Source organism: Typopeltis vanoorti, chromosome 5 (genome assembly GCF_054136105.1).
Source record: "Typopeltis vanoorti isolate ZY-2024b chromosome 5, IOZ_Tvanoo_1.0, whole genome shotgun sequence".
Classification (NCBI taxonomy): Eukaryota; Metazoa; Arthropoda; class Arachnida; order Uropygi; family Thelyphonidae; genus Typopeltis; species Typopeltis vanoorti.
Genome location: NC_143553.1, coordinates 128,713,968 through 128,740,358, shown reverse-complemented (window position 1 = coordinate 128,740,358; position 26,391 = coordinate 128,713,968). Strand labels below are relative to the sequence as shown.

Sequence of the window (26,391 nt, the reverse complement as noted above, 5' to 3'; positions counted from 1 at the left end):
CCTTGAAGTATGGAGTAATTACTTTGAAAAACTGCTAAATGAAACAAGCAGTGATGACAGGACAGTGGTAAAAAACACTGACCAGGCATGCAGTCAGGAATACATATCCATACTTGAAGTAGAAAAAGCCATCAAAGGCTTGAAATGTGGAAAGGCAGCAGGAGTAGATGATGTTCGACCAGAAATGCTGAAATATGGTGGTATAAGAGTCTTACAGTGGCTGCACTGCATAGTTCAGATAGCCTGGACAGAGGGACAAATTCCCGATGATTGGAGTAGAGCTCTCATAGTACCCATATATAAAAAGGGAAATAAAACTGAATGTGAGAATTACAGAGGTATTTCCCTACTGAGTGTTCCTGGCAAGATCTATGCAAGTATTCTTGAGAAACGGTTGAGAAGAATTGTGGAAGAAAAGCTTGGTGAAGAACAAGCTGGATTCAGGCCAAATAAGGCTGTCAGGATCAGATCTTCACTTTACGACAAATAGTCGAGAAAGCAACAAAGGAATATAACAAAGATCTGTATTTAAGTTTTGTCGATCTGGAAAAGGCATATGACAAGGTGCCAAGAGAGAAGCTATTCAATACGCTACAGTTATATGGTGTCAATGGGGCATTATATCAAGCAATACTTAGTTTGTATTTGAGTTGTAAGTCAGCAGTTAGAATTGAAGGAAGTACAGGGATGGTTTAATGTTAAATATGGTGTGAGACAAGGATGTACATTATCCCCTCTGTTATTCATTATCTATATGGATTACATTATGAAGGAAAGTGGTATTAAACATGATATCAAAATTGGAGATGTTAATGTCAGCTCTTTGCTTTATGCGAATGATGTTATACTTCTAAATAAATCTGCTACAAGTCTGCAAGATTCTCTGACTAAATTGAATAGCTGTTGTAATAGATATGGTATGAAGGTCAGCAATAAAAAGACAAAGACAATGAAAATAGGCAGAATCATTGAAAATATCAACTGTGTTGTGAATGGAGAACCTGTGGAACAAGTAAAACATTTCAGCTATTTAGGCACGATTTTTACTGAAGATGGTAAATTAAATATAGAAATAGACAACAGAATCAGCAAAGCTGGTATGGTGGGAAGTCAATTGAATAAATTCATATGGAATATGAGAGAAATTAGTCGGAACACTAAATTAGCTGTATACAAGACAGTGTTCAAACCAGTTTTAACTTATGGATCTGAGAGCTGGGTCAGAAGTAAAACACTTGACCAAAGACTAGAGACCATAGATATGAGAGTCCTGAGAAAGATTATAGGCGTGAACAGATGGCATCAATGGCAATATCATATTAAAAATGAGGATATTAGGAAAGAACTTGACATTGTCAGCATCCAGGAATGCGTTAGCAGAGCTAATCTCAGGTGGTATGGTGACTTAAACAGAATGGGCGAGGAAAGATTAGCAAAACAAGTGTTCTCTGCCAGGTTGGCAGCAAAACGACCCAGAGGAAGACCAAGATATAGGTGGATTGATACGGTACAAAGTGCCTTAGACGATAGAAATATAAGATCTGATAATGTTGGAGTCTTGACAAGTAACAGACTGATTTGGAGGAAAATTGTAGATAGGAAATTAATAATGATGTAATTTTTTTTCATGTAGTACTATCATATCCTGTACACCCTTTGAGGGTACATGGCAGGAATTTGATAATGATGATGATTTTCCAAAATGTTGGTAATTCATACTTAGGTTTTTAAAAAAATTACGAAAAGTTAAATTGACATAGGGAAATAAATTAAAAACACTATGTTTATTTTTGAAGTAAAACTTTAATTCCAACAATCTAAAATGTTATTTTTCTTGCTTTTCTGTTCGCAAAATTGTTTATGACATTGTTGAAGCCTATTTCATCATTCAGTTGCTGGTTTATAGACAGTAAAGCATGATTTGTTAAACACCAAAAAAGTGCCACCCAGAGCAGATCAGCTACCCCTTTGTAACTTGGTGGTCCGTAGAATTGTTTTCTGCATTTTACTGGTCCTTGGCCTTAGAAAGGTTGAGAAACACTGGTCTAGTTTATAGAGTACTATCTCCCACAAGGGAGATAATACTCTATAAATCAGCAAATCTTTCCTAACTTGTAATTGTATACACACACACACACACACACACACACACACACACACACACACACACACACACACACACACATATATATATATAAATTTAGGAAATTTAACCTAAGCTACTTAGGGTGGCGCTTTTGTGAATATAACAGTTGTTTAATTAACCTTTGTACCTGTACTGATGATGCCTGTGATACTCAGGCGAAAATTCTATGAATAAAGAATATTTTACGTGAGTTAATTCTGTTATTATAATAGCTGTATATGTTGCTGAATATCCTACCAAACGCCAATTGTGGTAAAAGCGAGGTAGGAGATAATAGGACAGAAGACCTTCCCTTTGGGGTGAACATGATACTGAGGTATCTCCACTTGATATAGGCTTAAGCCTTTACAAGTGTTTTACCCTATGCCTGTTCTAGTTATCATTGTAGTCGTTCTCAGTTGGCAATGCCATGGCACAGTGTGTCCTGTAGTGCCCTCAAGTAAAGAACTTTAATATCCTTCTGCGTAAGCCCAAGCTGTTTTAAGTCATTATAGCTATCTGTGCTCCATTATACTCCTTATAGCTATCTGCATTACAATTCTCTTTTGAGTTGTATTTGCAATCGTTGCTACATGGTCCCTGAACTTCAATTTGCTATCTACTAATACTCTAAGTTCCCTAATTTGATCAGTTTCTTTTAGCTATAATACAAAATTGGATATCTAATCATGCCAAAGCGAATGATATTACATTTACTGACATTGAACTGACATCGATTTCCAATGCCCACAATTCCAGCTATTCAGATCATTTCTGGTTACCCTACCTATTTTTGCATCATCTGCAAATTGCAGGTATGTTTCCTGTCAAATCCTTCCCAATATCATTAATGTACAGATCGAATAACAGCTGACCAAGGACTGATACTTTTGATACGCCACTAGTTAACTTAAATCTTGTAGGCCCGCATCCCCCTTATACCACTTTTTTGATATCTGTTAGTCAGTCATTCTCTTATCCATTGTAATATTTTATAATCCAAGCCCATATTCTCCAATTTATGCAAGTCTTCCATTCTGTATTCTGTCCAAAGCCTTAGCAAAATCGATACGTATCATGTTTTATCCATTCCTCTTGTCTAACTTAATGGTAACATTCATATAAAATGTGAACAAGTTGCTAAAACATGACCTTCCATTAGTAAACTCAGGCTGTTTATTATAAAGTAGAGATTCACTGTCAACCCATTTCCGAATATGAGCCCTGATCAATTTTTCCAAAATCTTCACCAACGCTCCTGAGATACTGATTGGTCGATAGTTGGATATATCGGTCTTTGCACCACCCTTGTGCAATGGGATTACCATACATTCTTTCCATTCCTGCAGAATCTTCCCTGTTATGAGACTCAAATTATATAGCCTGTTCTTAGGAATAGCCAGTTCAGCTGAACACTCTTGTAGCACATGTGTTGATATCCCATAAGTTCCCATTCGCTGAATTGTTATTCAGTTTGTGCAACATCTCTAATACCTCTAAGAGGTTCATTAATACCTCTTCATTCAGTGAAGAGGTATTAGTGAACTCAACGTTGCATACACCAGGTTGATAGCTTTTAGCAAAATGGGCACTCATTAGTTGAACAGCCTCTTCTGCATCTATCACCCTCACACGATCTGCATTGAGGAGAGTTATTCTTTCATATTCATTCTTTCTTTTACTTGCATATTGAGGCTGTCTGAATATGAAAAGAAACTTGCAGAGCCAGTTTCTTTTCATATTCAGACTTAGCTTTCTGTACAACACATGTAACTATTCTAGCCTGCTGCTTATAATTTTCGTAACGAACATCATCCTTATGCACACGGTATTCCTTGCACATCATAATTTTATTACTAATCTCTTGCTTAATAAGATTACACATCCATTTGACTCCTACCCTATGTATTCTTTGAACTCTTGGGACACATGCTGATATTGCATCATTTAAATATTTTTAAAATGCTTCCCATGCGTTGTCGATATTTTTCCCATCCAGCAACTTATACCATTCTTCTGAACTTGGTATACTCCTCCGTCATAATTTCCTGCTTTGTAGTTCAGCATGTAACCTTTTCTGAATGGAACGTTCATACACTTTCCAAGTGAGTACCACATGATCACTGTCACCATCCAGAGGCAGAATAGTTATATTTTTAACTGAAATACTCTCTGACACTATAATCAAATTTAACACTCTTTGACCTCAAATTCCTTCTGTCAAATGCTGCTTGAGGAAGCTGTCTTCCAAAACTCAATAAATTCACTTTCATTCTTCTCATGAGAATTTACTTCTACTCAATCATTATTTGGATAATTAAAGTCTCCCATTATGATTACTCTTTTTTTGCCCATCTTTATTTGATGATGCATTTCTTCATCACTAGCAACCAATCCACCAGGTCTGTAATAACACCCTACTATGTAATTGATCTTGTTAGATTCCACCTCGCACCAGATGGCTTCAAATTCATTGCCATGTGAAATACTGTTACTAGTACTACAATCATTGGTCTCAACACTAACTGGATTCAAGTCACCCGATATTATTAGCAGCATGCCCCCTCCTCTTTTATTTAGATTATCCTTCCTAAAAATACTGTACCCTTTTACACTCAATACCAGTCAGTATGTCTGATTCTGATAGCCAGGTGTCACTAATGCATACAATCTGAATTCCAACATATTGACCAAGGCAACAAACTCTATCCCTTTGTTTCTGATACTTTTAGTATGTTTATTATGCAGTCAAGAGTATGTTTTTTTACATACTCTTGACTGCAGTCTGCATGACACAGTTGAACAACTTGCAGATCTCTCTTCTTTTCTAGTGCCTTATATGTGTAGACATCTTTGCACACATTTGATGGGTCCGAACCAGACGAACACAAAGTCAAAATTGTTCTCTTCTCATAATCATTTTCATGATAATATCCATTCCCATTATTAGTACAAGTATAGAACATTGTTGCTCTGACTCTCTGTGTTAGGTCTCATACCAGTTATTAGTTTTTCAAGACTCCTGATACGAAATGCATTCAGGTGTAGGCCATCTCTCTTATACAAATTCAATCTTTCCTAACACTCACTCCACACATCCAATCCTTCCCCACAGCCTATTCATTGAATCATTTGCCATCATAGCCCTTCATTTGCCATCGTTAGCCCTTCGTCTTAATTCATTTTTATCATATCGAGATAATATACTTACTGTTTTCACTTTCTCACTCTTCACTCTCGCCCTTTCCAAGAACTCTTTCATGCCCTCTCTCATACCGAATTTATCACTAGTGTTAGGTCTCATACCTACTACAATTATGATCTCATTTCCTTTTCTTGTCTGTTGTTGAATTACTTGCATTATATTTTTAATTTTTGCTCCTCGAAAACTCAAAGTTATAACCCACTCATCAACAGCATGTTTTGTGATAGTTGCCTTACCAAATAATATCCTTCTTTTTACAAACATTGTTCATTACTTACTGACTTACCTGATTCCATGCTTTGTTTGCTGCTTTCACTATTTTTGAGGTTAATTCATTTTCAATAACCTTCTCAATATCTCCAATAACCTCCTTAGTGGGGCAAGCTTTCTTGTTCTCAACTTTGCTGCTCTTTTTAGCGTTATGTTTCTTTTGTGTTTTTGGCGCCATTTTAAACTATATTTATTATTATAATATCTTAACAAAAATATGTTATTAAACACTATATATGCACCAAAAACATGAAAATCTACATTAATATACTACAAAACACACATTTGCTAAGGGGAAAATGCAATAAAATTAGTGATCACCAATTTTACATGACTTCTAAATTCAGCAACCAATCACAATTTAGCTTTGAACCCAATATCTTTATTACAGTGGATAATGCAGTGCATTATTCACTGTAAACAAACAGAGATTGTGGAACAGTCTCTGCTTTTCTCTGCAGTTTTCAGGCTAACTAATAGAATTTGAGCACACAACGCCGTTTATTTAAGAATCTCTCACACTCTCAGTATCCAAGGATAAATATATTTTTAACTAAGTAATTTAAGGAAATTACAACGTCACTAGGATATATATTAAAATAAATTTTAATAATATACTTCAATATTTTGGCAACGTCACGTTGCCATTTTCAAGAAACTTAAGAACAAGACATATGCACGCAGGCACAACAACAAACACTAAATCAGGAAGAAGCAGGAAGCTATTATTTCTCCTAAAGTCCTGATGGTGCTCCCTAGCAGGCAATGTTGGTATTCTTGGGCGATTGAGCTGAAGGTCTTCTGATGTAGGTTTCCCAAATTTGAGGCAGTCTCATGCAGCCAAATTTGTTGAGGTTCGGATTGTTTCTTAGGGCTGAAGCTGATTCCATGAAAAGCCTTTCATGCTTGTATTTACTACGGTGTACTATCGTGGCTTTCTTCCACCGTATTCTATGGCAGGTATCCAGCGCATGGTCAGCAAGATCAGAATGGCAGTACTGATGAAACCGGATGTAGTCCTTGTGTTCTGAAATTCTGATATTGGCTGTCCTGCCTGTTTGGCCAAAGTAGGACAGCTTACAGCTGCAAGGGACCTGGTATACACTAGGCAGGTCTAGGGGGGGGGGATTGGTCTTTAGTAGAGCGGATAAGGGATGCCAATATTCTATATGGTCTGTAACAAGAAGTTAAGTCATTTTTTTTTAGGATTTTTGCAATTTTTTCCGAGGTGCCTCGGATATAAGGTATGGTGATGGATTTAGAGTAATCCTTGTTGTGAGGGGGAAGGGGTTGTGGTTTACTGGTTTCAATATTTTTTGGATTTTTTTTTGGGGGGGGGGGTGTAGCCATTGGCTGAGAAAGTGTTGAGAATGAGGTTTAGTTCTGTGGTTAGGGCATTGTCATTCGAGCAGATAAGTTTAGCCCTGTTGTGTAGTGTCTTAATGACTCCATATTGTTGCAAGGAGGGATGGTGGATTGTTAGTGAATGTATCTGCCTGTATGGGTGGGTTTTCTGTAGACTGAGAAAACCAAGGTTCCATCAGGCTGGCAGGTGACTAGTGTGTCTAAGAAAGGAAGGCAGTTGTTTTTTTCTTCTTCCAGGGTGAATTTGATTCTGGGGTGTTGGTTGTTTATGTGTTAGGAAGGAGAGGAGTGCATCGGAGCCATGTGACCAAATAGCAAACACATCATCAACATAGCAAAGCCAAATGGTTGGTTTTTGTGGGGCAGAGTTTAAGGCTTTTTCTTCAAAAGTCTCCATATAAAAGTTGGCCAATGGTGTGGAGAGTGGTGAACCCATGGCTGTCCCATCTAGTTGTTTGTAGAATTTTCCCTGCCAAACAAAATAGCCTGCATTCATTGTGAACTAGAATAGGGCTGAGATATTGGGAGGAAATTTAGCTTGGATTAGCTCTAAGGATTCTTTGAGTGGGACATTTGTGAATAAGGAAGAGACATCAAAACTGACCGTTATGTCAGTGTGTTTGAATGTAAGGTTTTCTATGCTGGCTTTGAAGTGGGCTGAGTTTTTTATATATGAAGGTGTGTTGCCAGTATAGTGTGAGAGGGCTTTGGCCAAATGTTTAGCTAGTTTGTATGTGAGGGAATCAATGCCATCCACTATGCGATGTAATGGCACATTTTTCTTATGTATTTTTGGGAGTCCATAAATACGGGGGGAGGGGGGGGGGCTATGGGGAATCAGCTTCAGCCCTAAGAAACACTGACATAACAGTCAGTTTTGTTGTTTTCTTGTTTTTCTTTAATTCCAGTAGAGATTTAATTTCCTTACTGGGCATGTTGACTTTTGGTGGTTTAGCTTTGGTCAGAACACAAGCTACATTTAGTGTAATATCATTGGCAATGTGGCTTGGAAGGTGTCGAATCCCGCGTTCAATTCTTTTTCATAATATCTTCTGCAGGTATTCTTCTGGGCGCAATGGCGAAGTTGTGGCCACGTGCAAGGGCGTCGAGTGCTTGCTTACAAAGCTGTCCTACTTTGGCCAAACAGGAATGACAGCCAATATCAGAATTTCAGAACACGAGGACTACATCCGGTTTCATCAGTACAGCCACTCTGGTCTTACAGACCATGCGATGGATACCAGCCATAGAATACAGTGGAAGAAAGCCACGATAGTACACCGTATTAAATACAAGTATGAAAGGCTTTTCATGGAATCAGCTTCAGCCCTAAGAAAGAATCCGAACCTCAACAAATCTGGCTGCATGAGACTGCTTCAAATTTGGGAAACCTACATTAGAAGACCTTCAGTCCAATCACCCAAGAATACCAACATTGCCCGCTAGGGGGCACCATCAGGACTTTAGGAGAAATAATAGCTTCCTGCTTGTTCCTCATTTACTGTTTGTTGTGCACATGTCTTGTTCTTAGGTTTCTTGAAAATGGCAATGCGACGTTACCGAAATATTGAAGTATATTATTAAAATTTATTTTAATATATATCCTAGTGACGTTTTAATTTCCTTAAATTACTTAGTTAAAAATGCATAACTAATGTCTAAGCCTTTCCACGAGAATTACGATAATTCATGGAGATGATATCACACATAAAGCACGCCATTACGGTAAAATGAAGTTAAAGCTATCATGACAGCTGAATCGTCTCGCCTTCCTAAAATACTGCCGGGATAACCAGGTAATTCCTAACTGTGTGAAATTCAAGCACCATTTCTCTTCAGAAAAAGCACTTCGTATTGATAACTGTGCCAGCCAAGCCTTACTCAGAGAACAAATTGCCGCGACTCGCTGTTTCCTGAGTGAAACTAACTCAGCTATACAGGAAGTCGAAGATGACCTTTCAAGCACCTTAAGCCACGAAATTTGGTCCATTTTATACAACATCTCGTGCACTGCAGCGGAGAAAGAATTTAAAAAAGTACGAGATCGACACATCAAAAAATTTAAAAATTTAAAAAAACAACTTGATCTCGAAATCACAACTTCCTACCGAAACGGTAGTCAACCTTTTGTCAATTAATGTAAAACCTGAAGCACTTGATGCCCTCGCACGTGGCCACAACTTCGCCATTGCGCCCAGAAGAATACCTACGGAAGATGTTATTATAAGAATTGAACACGGGATATGACACCTTCCAAACCACGTCGCCAACGATATTAGACTGGATGTGGCTTGTGTTCTGACCAAAGCTAAACCACCAAAAGCCAACATGCCCAGTAAGGAAATTATAATCTCTACTGGAATTAAAGAAAAACAAGAAAACAACAAAACTGACCGTTATGTCAGTGTTTCTTAATAATCCCCAAAGCTGATAAAGGGAACGCCACAGTATTGCTTAACCAAAAGGATTACACAGGTAAGCTGGAAGCTTTATTGTTAGATCGGGCTACTTACCTCCCTATCGAGTACAATCACACCAACTCACAAATTAGAAAACTTCACAGGCTCCTTAAGACGGTCACTTCCTGGCCTGTCCAAATCACTAAAAAATTAAAACCATTTAACTCCATACCCCCCCCCCCCTGTATTTATGAACTCCCAAAAATACATAAGGAAAATGTGCCATTACGTTCCCATAGTGGATGGCATTGATTCCCCCACATACAAACTAGCTAAACATTTGGCCAAAGCTCTCTCACACTATACTGGCAACACACCTTCACACATAAAAAACTCAGCCCACTTCAAAGCCAGCATAGAAAACTTTACATTCAAACACACTGACATAAGTCAGTTTTGATGTCTATTTCCTTATTCACAAATGTCCCACTCAAAGAATCCTTAGAGCTAATCCAAGCTCAATTTCCTCCCAATATCACAGCCCTATTGCAGTTCACAATGAACTCAGGCTATTTTGTGTGGCAGGGAAAATTCTACAAACAAATAGATGGGACAGCCATGGGTTCACCATTCTCCACACCCTTGGCCAACTTTTATATGGAGACTTTTGAAGAAAAAGCCTTAAACTCTGCCCCACAAAAACCAACCGTTTGGCTTCGCTATGTTGATGATGTGTTTGCTATTTGGCCACATGGCTCCGATGCACTCCTCTCCTTCCTAACACATAAACAACCAACACCCCAGAATCAAATTTACCCTGGAAGAAGAAAAAAACAACTGCCTTCCTTTCTTAGACACACTAGTCACCTGCCAGCCTGATGAAACCTTGGTTTTCTCAGTCTATAGAAAACCCACCCATACAGGCAGATACATTCACTAACAATCCACCATCCCTCCTTGCAACAATATGGAGTCATTAAGACACTACACAACAGGGCTAAACTTATCTGCTCGAATGACAATGCCCTAACCACAGAACTAAACCTCATTCTCAACACTTTCTCAGCCAATGGCTACCCCCCCCCCAAAAAAAAAAAATCCAAAAAATATTGAAACCAGTAAACCACAACCCCCCCCCCCCCCCCTCACAACAAGGATTACTCTAAATCCATCACCATACCCTATATCCAAGGCACCTTGAAAAAATTGCAAAAATCCTAAAAAAACATGACTTAACTTCTTGTTACCGACCATATAAAAAATTGGCATCCCTTATCCGCTCCACTAAAGACCAACCTCCCTCCCTAGACCTACCTGGTGTATACCAGGTCCCTTGCAGCTGTAAGCTGTGCTACTTTGGCCAAACAGGCAGAACAGCAAATATCAGAATTTCAGATCACAAGGACTACATCCGGTTTCATCAGTACAGCCATTCTGGTCTTGCTGACCATGTGCTGGATACCTGCCATAGAATATATGATGGAAGGAAGCCACGATAGTACACCGTAGTAAATACAAGAAGTATGAAAAGCTTTTCATGGAATCAGCTTCAGCCCTTATAAACAATCTGAACCTCAACAAATTTATCTGCATGAGACTGCCTCAAATTTGGGAAATCTACATCAGAAGACCTTCAGCCCAATCACCCAAGAATACCAACATTGCCCGCTAGGGGGCACCATCAGGACTTTAGGAGAAATAATAGCGTCTGCTTCTTCCTCATTTACTGTTTGTTGTTGTGCCTGCGTGCACGTGTCTTGTTCTTAAGATTCTTGAAAATGGCAACATGACATTGCTGAAATATTGAAGTATTTTATTAAAATTTATTTTAATGTATATTCCTAGTGACGTTGTAATTTCCTTAAATTACTTAAATTAGTTAAAAATGCATAACCCTAAGCCTTTCCACGAGAAGAATATAAATATAGCAGAATTCAGCAAACTTATCTCTGAACATTTTTATTATAATTAATTAATAACGGAATCACTTATGTTAATTTAAATCTTTTTATTTGTAAAATTTTCTTATCACATAGGAATATTTTATTATTTTTTTGAATATTTTTTCCTGCCTTTGCACATAATAAGAAGCACAAAAATTATCTTTTTGTTAATCTTGTGATCTGTGCTAATTAAAACAGCCTTCTGATGTAGTTTACAATGCTACTAATTTATAGATATTTGATTATTTTTTCTTTCAGTATCACACGAGGGTTTGCAAGACTAGCACAATTCATGCTGTGTGTGTGGAAAAGGATTAGAAAAGAAGATATCTGTTGAACTTGAAATTGCTGAATATGATAATCCTTGGGAATATGTTCCAGAGAATAGAAGTGTGTGGACTGAAATAGGTGAAGCAAGTTTAAGTTTGCAGCTGGGCTATAAAATTATGTTGGTCAGTTCTAATCACGTTGTGACAGGCTTGTTACAAAGTCAATGTTTGATGGATGCCAGTGCAATGTAACAGTGCCCTTATAGCGGGTGAAGTTAGTCTTGATCAAACTGATAAATCCTCACTCTGTGGGAGTGAGGATTTATCATTTGGCCAAACTGCCATTATCTGAACATCATCAAGAATTTTTTGTGAAGTTTTTGGTATACTACCCCAAACATGAGTTCAGTATTCTATGATTAGACACATTTAGGATTTTTGTGTTGAGTTAGTAGCCGGATGGGGAGAAAAGTAGTTGCTAAGCTTTTTAAATGTTCAGGAAGCTATTGATGCAATACAATGTGATGAGTTTGTGCCAGGAAAAACTGAAAGTGCAGTTCAAGGAGAGAGAGAGATATGATTTTGTCTAGCAATCTGATTAGAATTTGTCTAGAATCTTATTATCTTATTAATGTTAAGGGAAGGCGAGTTAAGATTTTTTTTCTTTTCGAGAAACAAGGACTTTAAAGTAAGACTGTTTTGGTGGCCTTGAAAGTGACAAGTTATTTTCACTTCATTGAAGAAAGATGTGGTAATCTGTGTTTAAGGCACTGATTGTAGACCTTGAAGTTTGGGATGATTATCAGATGAATAGGAAGAATGAGGTATGTTATCAGAATTATGAAGTGGACTAAAGGTCAACGAGAGGGATCATTTATATATGAGAAACAAGAAGATAGGTAATAGAATAGAACCATGGTGCAGAAGTATGAACACCAGAAGCCATTCACCATGATCAACTAGTTAGTCAGGAAGACCAAAGGTTGGCAACTGCAACTTGCTAAGCAGGCCTTGATGCCAAGCCTGATCGGATTATTTCATTGTTGCTAAACAGTGTTTGTAAACGTAAAATATTACTCATTGCTCCATTACACTTGTTATTGATACAAGTTCAACTCCACGCATTATCTTTCCATAAGCAGAATTTATTTCACTTTTATTGCTATTTAACAGTTTCTTATATTTGTATGTAGGTTCTCATTAGACAGTCTTATCAAACAACCATTTATCTTTCAGAAAGAAATCCTAGAGCTCTCTAACTAAAAATAAAAGAAACATATGACATACATTGAATAAATCAATTTTAATGGTAGAAATTTTTATCTTCAGTACAACTGAAAAAAATTGACCAGTATGATATACAGTTAGCTGAGAGATAAAAAGCATCATAACAACTTTAGTAAGATAACATGTTAATAAAAATTAATTAATTAAGAAAGGTTAGCAGATTGAAAAAGTGCTAGCTTTCTTAAAGGAAATAAATGTAGGCCAACTGATCTATTTAAGTTTGGATAATATAGTAATGTTTTACAAGTTTCTTTATAAAGAATGTTCCATAAGGAATCTGCTCTTATATAGGATTTTAATCTCATTCTAGAGGACTCTATGCTTAGTAGAACCAGCATGTTCAGGAAAGCCAGATTGTTCAAACTCATTTATATGTGATATAAAATTTATGTTCCTCACAGTGGACAGAAGTAGATCTTTGTCCAGATTGTGCAAAATAAGACAAACCAAAAGAGCAAGGAATCTGATAGATACCTGAAAAATTAAGTGGAGGAAATATGGCTTTTCCCATGTTAAGGAAGTATCTGAAAGTATTGCAAAAATTTTAAAGCCTATCAAAATCTATGCAACATTTCATGCTATCAAAAAAAAATCTCTACTTTTGAAGAGAGAAAGTAAAGGTTTTTCTGATACAAGCATGAAATACTTCATAGCTGTTGAGAGGCTTTAAAATTTTTGCAATACTTTCAGATATTCCTTTAGCATGGGGCATTTTAATACAAGTAATTTGTTCTTTAGAAGAAGAGGCAGGAATCCTATAGCTTTTAAAAGCTTTGTTAATAAAGGCTGCTTTACTGAAACCATTTGTAGAAGGTTAATTTTACATAATGCAATTCTTTATGTAATAAATTATCTGCAGAACATAAAGCATGGTTACAGTGTATTACGGTCTTAATATTTCCTTACATTTATTTTTATTAGTAGCATTTTTTAAAAATTAGGAATTGGTTGCCTGTATGTTAACTTACTAAAGCTATTGTTGTGCTTTTTAGAATTTTTCTGTTAATTGCATATTATGCATTTCCATTTTTTGAATTGTACTGAAGATGGCTTGGACATAGTTGAAAATTCTGCTATTAAAAATTGATTTATTTACCATAAGTCATCCATTTCTTTTATTTTGGCATTATGTCTATTTACATTCTTCCACTTCTAAAACAGTTCTCTGGGTATCCTTCAAAATAACTTTTTGATTGACAGCTGAAGATTAAATCAGGGCTGCTCTATCTTCCACCACTACTACTGTGACATGAAGGTTTTGCAGTATAACTTAAATTCATAGTAAACAGTAGAAGTACTTAGAAAAGTAAAATGTCTGCATGCAGGATTATTTTTAGATTTTAAAAATATATAAATCTCTTTATATGCAATAAACAAGCCTAGTCTTGACTATTAACATAAATTGTCAAACTGGCTACACTGAACACCAATTTCTTAATGTTAATGACTAAAAGCTTGGCTTAAGGTAGTTTGTTTGTTTCTGAATATAGCTGAATAACTATAAAAATATTAAGATATAATACAGTTATTTTAATGAGTGGAATACACACACAAATAATGTATTTCTTTAACAGTACCATTTCTAGGTGTATTTACTGTACAGGCATGTTAGCATGGCATGGTATTAAATTCCTTCCTGATAAATTGTGGGATATCGAATTAATCCTGAATTGAAATTAAACTGTTAAATTATAAATGATATTTGCTCACAGCAGCTTACTGTATTAGTTGAAACATGCTGCTATCACTTAGGAGGGAAGTCTATGTTTAGTTGAAAGCTAGTGAGCATTTTGTGCCATGTTAAAAAGCTAATAAGTTTGAGAACAAAATCAGATAGAAAAGCATTTTTTGAAGTCAGTGCAATCAGTTACAACTAAATGATCACACTAGTGCAAGAGTAACTTGTATTTGAATTAGAAAGAAAAAAAAAAAAAAAAATATATATATATATATATATATATATAAGGAATGTTTATAATTTGTTTTGATTCATAGAATATTTATATATTTCATGAAGAATTTCATTCTTCTGTTTTTATCTTCTTTTTCTCAGTCAATAAAAATCTCCATTTTAAGAAATTCACTGTAATCCTTCACACAGTTCAATAAATGAAAGTACATTACTAGATCATGTAAGATATTGTTTGCCACGTGTAGGTAAAAAAGCCTAAAAATGCAATACAACTATTTTCAAACCTTGTGGAAATTTTTTTTTTTCACTTGAATATACATTAAATTAAAGTTGCCAAGGAATTATATTGTGTAATTACATAGGAAAAGTAGAGATCCAACATTATTTAAAAAGCTGAATGTTTGTAGAAACTTATGAAAGGTTCATAAACTTTGACCTGAGAGCTTATGAGAATACAATCCTCAGCATCAGAGTAGACTTAGCTTGCACTACTTAAAAGAACACAACCGTTGGCCAAGCGCCTGTATATTCACCTTTTATTAGGGCATTATTTTCGAACTGTTGGTACTCTTTAGAGACCAGACTCTCTTAAGGTTTCTGCCTTGTCTCTGAAAAGAACCAACCAGTTTGAAACAGCTGTCAGGCCCATAAAACCTTTAAAAAATTCACTGATAAAAGGCAAACATATGGGTGCTTGGGCAGTGGTCGTGTTCTTTTAAGTAGTGCTAGCTAAGGCAACTCCAATGCTGAGGATTGTATTCTCACAGGTTCTTAGGTCAAATTTTTCCAAACTTTCATAAGTTTCTACAAACATTCCGCTTTGAAACAATGTTGGATCCTTAATATTCACTTTTTCTATGTAATTTTACATAGTTGAAATGAAGTCATATGGCACTTTTTTTTAGTAATTATATTGTTTAATTCTTTACAAGTAGTCATGAAAGTAATTCACATGCAAGCTTTGTTTGCTTACACTTGGATAAAGAATTAAACCAGAATATAATTTCTTGGCAGCTTTAATTTAATATTTTCAAGCCTTTGTTTCATCTGTGATTGTTACAGATATTTGCCAAAATTATGCCTATTAAGTATTTGGAATAGCACAGAGTTTTATTTTTATTTTGTTAATATTTAACAGTATACTGGAAAGAATTAAATAGTTAACTTTTGATAATACATTTTTCTATATTTTTTCTTGTATTCATTTTTAGAATGGCTAATTTATGAACAAGTCTGCCTTGCGGCTCTTGATTGTCATGATATGGAAGTAATTAAGGTAGGGTAAATTTCAATTTTTCTTGTTATGTGAAACATTAATAATGTGAACAGCATTAATATTTTTTCAAGTGATTTGTTTGTAATGTAAATGTTTGCCATGTATCTTTATTTCATACTTGAATAAAAATTGTGCCCCTTTAGTAGTATTGAAACCATACCTCATTCATGTGGTATTAATTACTGATTATAAAATATTCTAAAGAAATGTTAACTCTCCCACTTTCCTTTCTCTCTATCCAGCTTATGTTAATAGCCATGGAGAGTAAGTTGACAATATATACACACTCTTTTTTTTTTTTTTTAATTTGTTGATTTGTTGATTAAGATATTGTAGATTTGTATCCATGATGGTACATTGAAACATGCGAAATTCCAAAGCTCAAGCTAAAAAAAATAAATATTTACTGTAAACAAATATTTGTATATACAATGGATATAATTGTGCATATTAAATTATTCTCCGTTTCTTCTAAAAAAATTCTGCAGAAGTGCAACTAATAAATAACTTCTACTATTTTGTATATAACCTTCTGATTCTATAACATTCTTTATTATACAAAGATAATGTCCATTCTAAGAATTTAGCAATATGACAAAAAATTATATCTCTTTTATTAATATGTTGTCTCACAGCTACTATTTCTGAGAATGATATTAATATACAGAAAGAGGGAATATAGCACTCAGCTAAAAGTTTTCTACTTTTATTTAACTTTATGAGGAACTTAATCTTTAGCAGATATATCAATCACAATCTTTTCCATAGATCACAATAAACTAAACTAAAAATCCCACTTTTCATTCTTTTTTAAGCAGGCAACTTGAAGAACATTTTTCTTTAATTTCTTGAAGTGGGCCATGAATATGATTGCTCTCACAAATAAAGTACAACATTAATTGAGCAGTTCTAAAGATGCCAAGAAATTATAATAAATTTAGTTTAATCCATTATCCAAGTGTGAGCAAACAAAGTTTGCGCCTGAAAGTATCTTCAGGACTGGGGTAAGGTGGTACAACACCAGGACGACTCCTTGCAAAGGTGGAGCAAGCTACCAACAGTCCTAACTCAGTATCTCCCATAATGCAAAACACATCTCCTTGCAGATGTGTCTAATGCTATGCATTAAGGGAAGGGCCACTACCCAGACTAGTTTCGACCTTTATTGAGGTCTCTTCAGTGGGAGCCAGGCCCAAGTGGAAATACCAGTAGAAGTTCTTCACCAAGCTTCTCTTCAACAATCCTTCTAAACTGTTTCTCAAATATACTTTGATAAATCTTGCTAGGAATACTCAGCAGGGAAATACCTCTGTAATTCTCATATTCAATTTTATTTTCCTTTTTATATATGGGTACTATGACATCACTACTCCAAACATCTGGAATTCCTCCTTCTGTCCAGGCCTTTTGAACTATGCAATGTAGCCACAATAAGACTTTTATACCTCCATACTTGAGCATTTCTGGTCGAATATCACCTATTCTAGTTGCCTTTCCATACTTCAGGCTTTTGATGGCTTTTACTACTTCAAGTATGGATATGTATTCCTGATTGCATGCCTATTGAGGGCTTTTTACCACTGTGCTGTCACTGATTGTTTCATTTAGCAATTTTTTAAAGTAATTACTCCATACTTCAAGGATATCAATTTCTCCCATTTTCATGTCACCTTTATCATTTCTAATTCCTTTTACAACATTCTTTCCTCCATTTCTGAGCTTTTTCAACAACTTCCAGAATATCTTGCCACCTTCTTGATATTTATTTTCTATGTTCTTACAAATGCTTCTCATGACTATTGTTTAGCTAGTTTTACACAGTGTTTAGCTTTCTTACATTTGTCTCTGTATTCTCTAAGAGCACAAGGTGACTTATTTTCCAGGAACTTTTGATATGCTTTCTTCTTTTCCTTCACTGCCCCTTTAACTTCCACTGTCCACCATGGACGTGTGATTTTTCTATCCTTGCAGACATCCTCACCACATACCACTCTGGCTGAATCAATTAGCATTTTCCTCAGAGCTTGCTACAGAATCTCCAAGGTTTGGTTCCTTTTCTCGAACTCTTTCATTTTTTCTTCAATAATGTTTGTTTATTTTAGTCTATAGTTCACATCTGAGAGCTGCTCAACTTTTACTTGCTTTAAAACTTTATCACATGTTATTCTTTTCAATATGAAATTCAATTTTATCCTTCTCAAGACTAAATAGTGATCACTTCCAATTTCAAATGCTCTGTACACTCTAGTGTCCTGCATGAGGGAGAAAACATCACTATTGACAATAACATAGTCAATGAGACTTTTCTTGTTCCTTGCCTCTTCTCTCCATGCGAATTTGTGCACATTTTTATGTTGGAACGTGGTGTTAGTAATAACCAGTCCATGTCCTGAGCAGAAATCCAAGAGATATTTGCCATTATTATTAGCTTTGCTCTTTTCTCCAAATTTTCCCAAAATATTTTTGTATGTCTCATAATCATTTCCTTCTCTGCTGTTTAGATCCCCAACAAGAACCAACTTTTCCTTTTTCATTGTATCAGTTGCTTTTTCTAAAGCCTCAAAAAAATTCCTCCACTTCTGCCTTAGTAGAACCTTCTGTGAGACCATAGGCACAAATAAGTCTCATTGTCCAGTTCCTCATTCTCATATCTGCCCACATCACTTTACTTGAGACTGCCTGCCATTCAACAAGATCAGCCTTGTATTTTGTGTTCAATACTATGGCTACTCCTTCTTTTCCTTGATTGTCATGGCCTGAATATAATATTTTGTATTTATTGCTCAGAAAGATCTCACCAGTTTTTGTCTTTTTTGTTTCAATCACCCCTATTATGTCGATCTGTTACTTATCTAATTCCTCAGCTAGCTCCATTTCTTTGCCATTTAGGCTTCTTGTGTTGATAGTACTGATCTTTAACTCTGGTGATGTTGTGTTGGGGTATGTTTTTAGATTTGTTCCAGTAGCTGACTTTTCACTGTTCGCCCTGGTTCCCTGGCGAAAACAACAGGGGCCTTGTTTAATGGGGCGATGCCCAGCTGGCATGAAATTTTGTCATGTTGTACCATCATTTTTGTATTTTGGTTTAACCAATAGGAATACAATTTGGTCAGTTAAATCCCAAATTGCCAGCCCATCCTTGTTCGTTCAGTATCCAGGTAGATACCCAACAGAGTGCTCCATAAGAAGATGAGGATTGGTCATTAGTTCAGAAGCCCTGGTCGGTTCTCCGCATTCGTTTAAAGGCTATGTGGAGGTCTCCTCTCAGTTATACAGCTTTGACCCACTTCACTTTCTTATATTTTGTGAATTTTATCTTTTCTTCTTTATTATCTTACTATTGTATTAGTTTTATTAAATCCTTGTCGGTTGCTCCTTTGTAAAATATTTTCTTTGCTTTACTTTTCCTTTTATCTGTCAGCCTACTTTGTTACTTAAATTTTTCTGCTGTTAGGTAGAACTCGTGTATTAAGTCCATCTAACTTAACAGTCCCTGAGCAATCGCACAATATCAATTAAGAAATTTATTTGATCTTAATGACTGCGCCACTTAATTGATCTTTTTATGTTTGAAAGTCCTATACAATATCTTTATATTGAAGTCGTGGCTTGTTACTGTATTCTACTCCTGCAGGCTCTTTAATATTTTTGGAATAGTACATTGGCTAAGTAATGAGAACCAGGTATTTTCAAAACAAAACCATGTTTATTATCAAACTACAGGATATGATACAAATCACATAATCAAAAGCACTTAAATACACAAAGACATTTTGCTATTTAAGCAACAGAAACTATAGTGTGTTCACTATCAGAAAACTTATTGTACTTTGAATTTACAGCATCTTCTATGACACACCACTTGGCCTGCAAGCATGCATAAATATTCCAAGAAGGATCACATTAACTTTCCTCCAACATATTCAATACTTAATTGATACTAATTCAGACATTATCACAAGCAACTTATGAATTGGACATACTTAGCAATACAAGTTCTTCCCTTATTCAAAATTCAATTTAACCACCAGTTAACAAGTAACCTCTCTCAATCTTTTACGATTTCGAGTTACAATCATATAACATACTACAAAAAAAATAATGGCTTACTTGCTAACAAACTCAAGAGGAAAGTCAGATTTATTTCGTATCACACATAGAGACTTCTGTCAGGTCAGTCTTCGAGAGTTTTCCTTCGTCGGATGCACTGGGATTCTGCTGAAGCTGCCGGGAGCCTAGTGCAAGCTGGTGGCGGGGAAACATTGGGCAGGAAGAACGATCATCCTGGAACTAGGGAAAGAGCCCCCGTAGACCACGTAGGTGAAGAGCCAAGCAAGAGACCTAGAACCACATGCTGCATTGCCTTTTATTTTATTCTCAGTCCTCTGTTCTTAATTTGGAGTACTCCAGGATTAGCCAGAAGCAATGAAGGAATTGACGTCATTGCTGGTCTCCAGACCTTGTGATTTTGGTTGTATTCAGCACTAATCCAGCTTAACTCCTATTAAACTTTTACAAACAAGTCTAAAGTGCATGTTCATTCTAATAGTAATTTATTCTTTTATATTTTTACATCTTACTAAGCACATTTTTATCTTATAATTTCAGACAAAAAAATTGGAAAATCTTTAGCGAAAATTCTCTTTAAAAAATAATTTCTCGCGAGAGTATACATAGGCCACCCTTTCCTCTAAAAGAATTAAACTCAAAGGTTTATTTTTTTTTGATGGTGCATCCCTCGTTCTCTGGAGATGACCTTGACTAGTCTCTTACACTTTCAAATTTCAAACTTTGGTTGACACATACGACAAGTTGCCACAGAATTGGTGATATCATTTTTCATTCCTTTCCATGTGTACCTTTCACTAATCTGATGCCACGTTTGATCAAATCCCGTATGTCCGTTTGAATCATGGAACGTGTAAATTATCCATGGAATCAAGACTCGGAACAAGAATCCTTTCTGCAAATTTTCCCGAGACTCTCTTCTTTGATATGAGAAGTCCGTTTTCATCTAGGTGAAGTGTTTTGAGGAATACTCGTTTCTTGGGAAGTTGATCACCTCTCTTAATCTTTTCATATATAAACCTCAACTCAGGATCTCCATTCTGAGCCTCTATAATATGGGGCTTACCTCAGGTTTGGGGATGAGGAGGTTTATATATGACTCTTCCTATAGTTTCAGCACTGCTTAGCTTGCCTATGCAGTGCTGAAACTATAGGAAGAGTTTCAGCTGACACTGGCTGACCCTGTTAAAAGGGAAGACAGTACAACACTGGAAATGGCATATGATTCAGTAACTATTCCCTTTTCGAGACTTCCGTTCACTACGGGAATACCGGAAGAGTCATTCGAGTCAAGTCGGCACTTGTCTTTATCTTTCTTTCTTTGTCGATTCATAATATCTCTGCATTTATTTACTGGCTTGGTTCTTTTGTCAACCTTTTCTGCCTGAGACCTAGGATCACTGCCGCCATTTTGTGCACGTTCAATTCCCATTAGGGAAACATTCCTTTTACGGAAATCACAGGAGAAGTTGCACTTATGCAGAAAATCCAATCCTAAAATAATTTGAATGCTCGGACGAGACGATTTAGGAAGAATTAACAATTCTTAGGAAACGTTCAAATCAAACTCAGGTAGCTTAATGCCTACTTTTATCTTTCTCTGAGTACATGCATTAGTTTTTGAGATGCCTGTTAGCTTGGTTGGCTTTCTCAGCTCTATCACGTCATTTGTGATATGGGTACTTACTCTCTTGAAGAACGACCCGGTTATAGCTGAGACATGGGACCCAGTATCCAGTAGGATATTACAAGGTGTCCCTTCTACCAAGCCTTGAATGACTGTCAAAGAACTATCAGATCTCTTTCTGTTGTAATCTTTTCATTTTCTCTGGTCATTTTGAGAACATTTCTTAGTAAGCATGACATTTGATTCATATCTCATTCTCTAGGGGGGGGGGGTTGAATTTCTCCTCATAAAGCAGTTAATAGCCAAATGTCATACCTTGTTACAGTTGTAAATTCAGGTGGCTTTCTTTTGCCTTTCTCTTCACTATCCCCCCCCCCTTTCCTGACATGCATTAAATTTGGGGGCCATCATTTTGAGCTCACCTTTGATAATGGCATCTCGTTGCTCCATTACTGGGTGATGTAACCTCTCTATCTCATGCTTAATTAATAATCTTACTGACTCCATGTCAAAGGAATCAGTTACTTTAGGTTTGGTGGTTAATTTCTCTTCGTCCACAACCTTAATCTGAGTTTTATTTTCTAGGTCTTTGTCCTTTTCTTCCACTTCTCTTGGGGATTTTTCTTTCAGTGTATCAAGAACTTTTTTAGGGTTACGGGTGGAATCACCTACTTGTTTAATAGAGTGTACTTCTTTGGGGATAGAGGCAGGATGTATATCACCAAGCCTCTCCTCTCCTCTCTGTCTCTGACTGCAACGTAACACTTTTTCAAGTTCTTTATTTTCTTTTATGTCCTGTTTATTTTAGTTCTTCCCTTAATCCCAATAGAAACTGATGGAAAACTGCCCAATCTAAATGCGGCTTATCCTTCTCAGAAACACTCAGGCTACTTGCAAGAGTTAGCAATCTATTATAGAAGTCTGTAACACTTTCTTTGTTTCCTTGCCCGCATTTCTGTAACTTCCAAAGATTGTGGCTTACGTTCCTCACTTTGGAATATTGGGATATCAAAGTAGCCTTAAACTTTGAATACTCTAACGTGTCTTTAAGAATAGGGGAAGCATTTAAAAAGATCTTTGCTTTACCAACCAGTTTGTTTCTTAGGAGAATCAGTAACTGGAAGTATGTACACCTCCCAATTTTTCTTAATTCCTCTACAAAACCAAAATAGGAATGAATATCATCATTATCATTCCCGGAGAATGATGGAATAACAAGGTGAGGATTTACAGTCCTAAAAAACTCTTTGTCATCCATTCTTATGTCAGTGCTAGTTAGCTTACAATCATAGTATCACAATTCATATAAATTCAATTTCAAATTGCAAAAAAATGCTACTTTCTAAACTTTACCTTTTCCTTAAGCCAAAACTATCCCAATCCACTTTAATTGAATTTTATTATGTGGATTTTATCCTGCCGACGGCTGCACCATTATAAATTTTTATCTTTTCTCCTTTATTATCTTACTATTATATTAGTTTTATTAAATCCTTGTCGGTTGCTCCTTTGTAAATATTTTCTTTGCTTTACTTTTCCTTTTATCTATTCTTTTATCTGTCAATCTACTTCCTTATTTAAATTTTTTCTTGCCCTCCCTTTTTTCTGCTGTTAGGTAAACATCGTGTAATAAGTCTATCTAGCGTAACAGTCCCTGAGCAATCGCAATATCAATTAAGAAATTTATTTGATCTTAATGACTGCGCCCCTTAATTGATTTTTTTATGTTTGAAAGTCAGGCGAGAAGATAACAAACAATAAGTTAATACTTCTATACAATATCTTTATATTGAAGTCGTGGCTCGTTACTGTGTTCTACTCCTGCAGGCTCGTTAATATTTTTGGAATAGTGCATTGGCTAAGGAATGAGAACCAAGTATTTACAAAACAAAATCATGTTTATTATCAAACTACAGGATATGATACAAAACATATAAAAGTTAATAAAAGAATTGTTGTAATAGATTTCACGGTATGATATATATTATACCGTGAAATCTATTACAACATGTCTGACGAACACATAAGCCTATCCATGCGTAATAAAAGAATTACTTAATCAAAAGCACTTAAATACACAAAGACAACTTGCTATTTAAGCAACAGAAACTATAGTGCGTTCACTATCAGAAAACTTATTGTACTTTGAATTAACAGCATCTTCTATGACACACCACTTGTCCTGCAAGCATGCATAAATATTCCAAGAAGGATCACATTAACTTTCCTCCAACATATTCAATACTTAATTGATACTAATTCAGACATTATCACAAGCAACTTATGAATTAGACATACTTAGCAATACAAGTTCTTCCCTTATTCAAAATTCAATTTAACCACCAGTTAACAAGTAACCTCTCTCAGTCCTTTACGATTTCGAGTTACAATCATACAACATACTACAAACAAAATAATGGCTTACTTGCTAACAAACTCGAGAGGAAAGTCAGATTTATTTCATATCACACGTAGAGACTTCTGTCAGGTCAATCCTCGAGAGTTTTCCCTCGTCGGAAGCACTGAGGTTCTGCCATAGCTGGAGCATAGAACAAGCTGGTGGTGAGGAAACATCGGGTGGCGGGAAGAACGATCATCCTGGAACTAGGGAAAGAGCCCCCGTAAACCTCGTAGGTGAAGAGCCAAGCAAGAGACCAAGAACCAAAAAGCCTAGAACCACGTGCTGCATTGCCTTTTATTCTATTCTCAGTCCTTTGTTCTTAATTCGGAGTACTCCAGGATTAACCAGAAGCAATGAAGGAATTGATGTCATCGCTGGTGCCAGACCTTACGGTTTTGGTTGTATTCAGCGCTAATCCTGCTTAACTCCTATTAAGCTTTTCCAAACAAGTCTAAAGTGCAGGTGCATTCTAATAGTAATTTATTCTTTTATAGTTTTACATCTTACTAAGCACCTTTTTTTCTTATAATTTCAGACAAACGAATTGGAAAATCTTTAGCAAAAATTCTCTTTAAAAAATAATTTCTCACGAGATTTTTTACAATTTGTCTCTGTATTCTCTAAGAGCACAAGGTGACAACTTTTGATATGCTTTCTTCTTTTCTTTCACTGCCTCTTTAACTTCCTGTGTCTGCCACCATGGAGTTCTGATTTTTCTATCCTTACAAACATCCTCACCACATGCCTCTCTGGCTGAATCAGTCAGCGTTTTCTTCAGGACTTGCCACTGAATCTCCAAGGTTTGGTTTCTATTCTCAAACTCTTTCATTTTTTCTTGAATGATGTTTGTGTATTTTAATTAACAGTTCACATCTAAGAGCTTCTCAACTTTTATTCACTTTAAAACTTTCTTACATGTTCTACTTTTCAATGTGAAATTCAATTTTATTCTGCTCAAGACTAAATGGTGATCACTTCCAATTTCAAATCCTCTGTACATTTTGGTGTCCTGCACCAGGGAGAAAATATCACTATCAACAATAACATAGTTATATTCTAAGTAATAAGAAGTCAATGAGACTTCTTATTCCATGCCTCTTCTCTCCATGTGAATTTGTGCATATTTTTATGTTGGAACATTGTGTTAGTAATAATCAGTTCGTGTCCTAAGCAGAAATACAACAGGTGTCGTATTTCTGCTCTGCTATTTAGATCCCCAACAAGGAGCAAATTTTCCTTTTTCATTGTGTCAGTTGCTTTCTCTAAAGCCTCAAAAAATTCCTCCACTTCTATCTTAATAGAACCTTCTGTGGAACCATAGGCACAAATAAGTCTCATTGTGCAGTTCCCCATTCTGATATTTGCCCACATCACTCTACTTGAGACTTACTGCCATTAGCGTATTTAGTGTTGGTTACTATGGCTACTCCCTCTTTTCCTTGATTGTCATTGCCTGAATATAACATTTTCTTTTTATTGCTCAGAAAGATCTCGCTGGTCTTTGCCTTTTTTGTTTTGGTCACCCCTATTATGTTGATTTGGTACTTATCCATTCTTCAGCTAGCTCCATTTCTTTGCCATTCAGGCTTCTTATGTTGATAGTGCCGATCTTGAATTCTTGTTATGTTGAGTTGTGTAAGTTTTAGGATTTTATTCTAGTAGCTGACGTTTCACTGTTTGCTCTGGTTTCCAGGCGAAACAACGCGGTCCTTGTTTAGCTGGGCAACGCCCTAGCCAGCATGAAATTCTGTCATGTTGTACCATCCTTCTATATTTTGGTTTAAGCCAATAAGAATGCAATTTAGTTGGCTAAATCTCAAATCGCCAGTCCATTCTCGTTCGTTCAGTATCCATGTAGATACCCAACAGGATGCACCACGAGTAGGTGAGGATTGGACATTAGGTCAAAAGCCCTGGTCGGTTCTCCACATTCCTTTAAAAGCCATTTTGGAGGTCTCCTCCCATTTATACAGCTTTTACCCCTAAGCATCCCAAACCTTTCAGAAGTTTGTAAGTCCTAACTATATTTTCCCTCTTTCTCCTGTTTGCTAGTGTCCACAATCCACAAATTCTCAAACTGTGTGTACAAAATGTACTATAAGTTTGCAGCTAACCTTTCATGAGTAGGAGCAACATAAAATATATGTATTCCACATTTTGATATCTGACATTGTGCCATCCTCTTATCTATGCTAATATATTATAATCCAATTCCCATATTCATTTGTGATATTAATATAAAAT

The 26,391-nt window shown here is 36.0% G+C and overlaps 1 protein-coding gene across 1 annotated transcript in view; it reads left to right on the top strand.

The window, feature by feature from the left end:
• The window catches only part of LOC150106808 (ER membrane protein complex subunit 2-like), a 166,848-nt gene that overhangs the window by 55,758 nt on the left and 84,699 nt on the right, over positions 1-26,391 (top strand). The window contains exon 3 of the mRNA XM_090393485.1: positions 15,987-16,051. Within this exon, the coding sequence (XP_090249611.1) occupies positions 15,987-16,051 (65 nt within the window). The remainder of the gene's footprint in view (positions 1-15,986; positions 16,052-26,391) is intronic.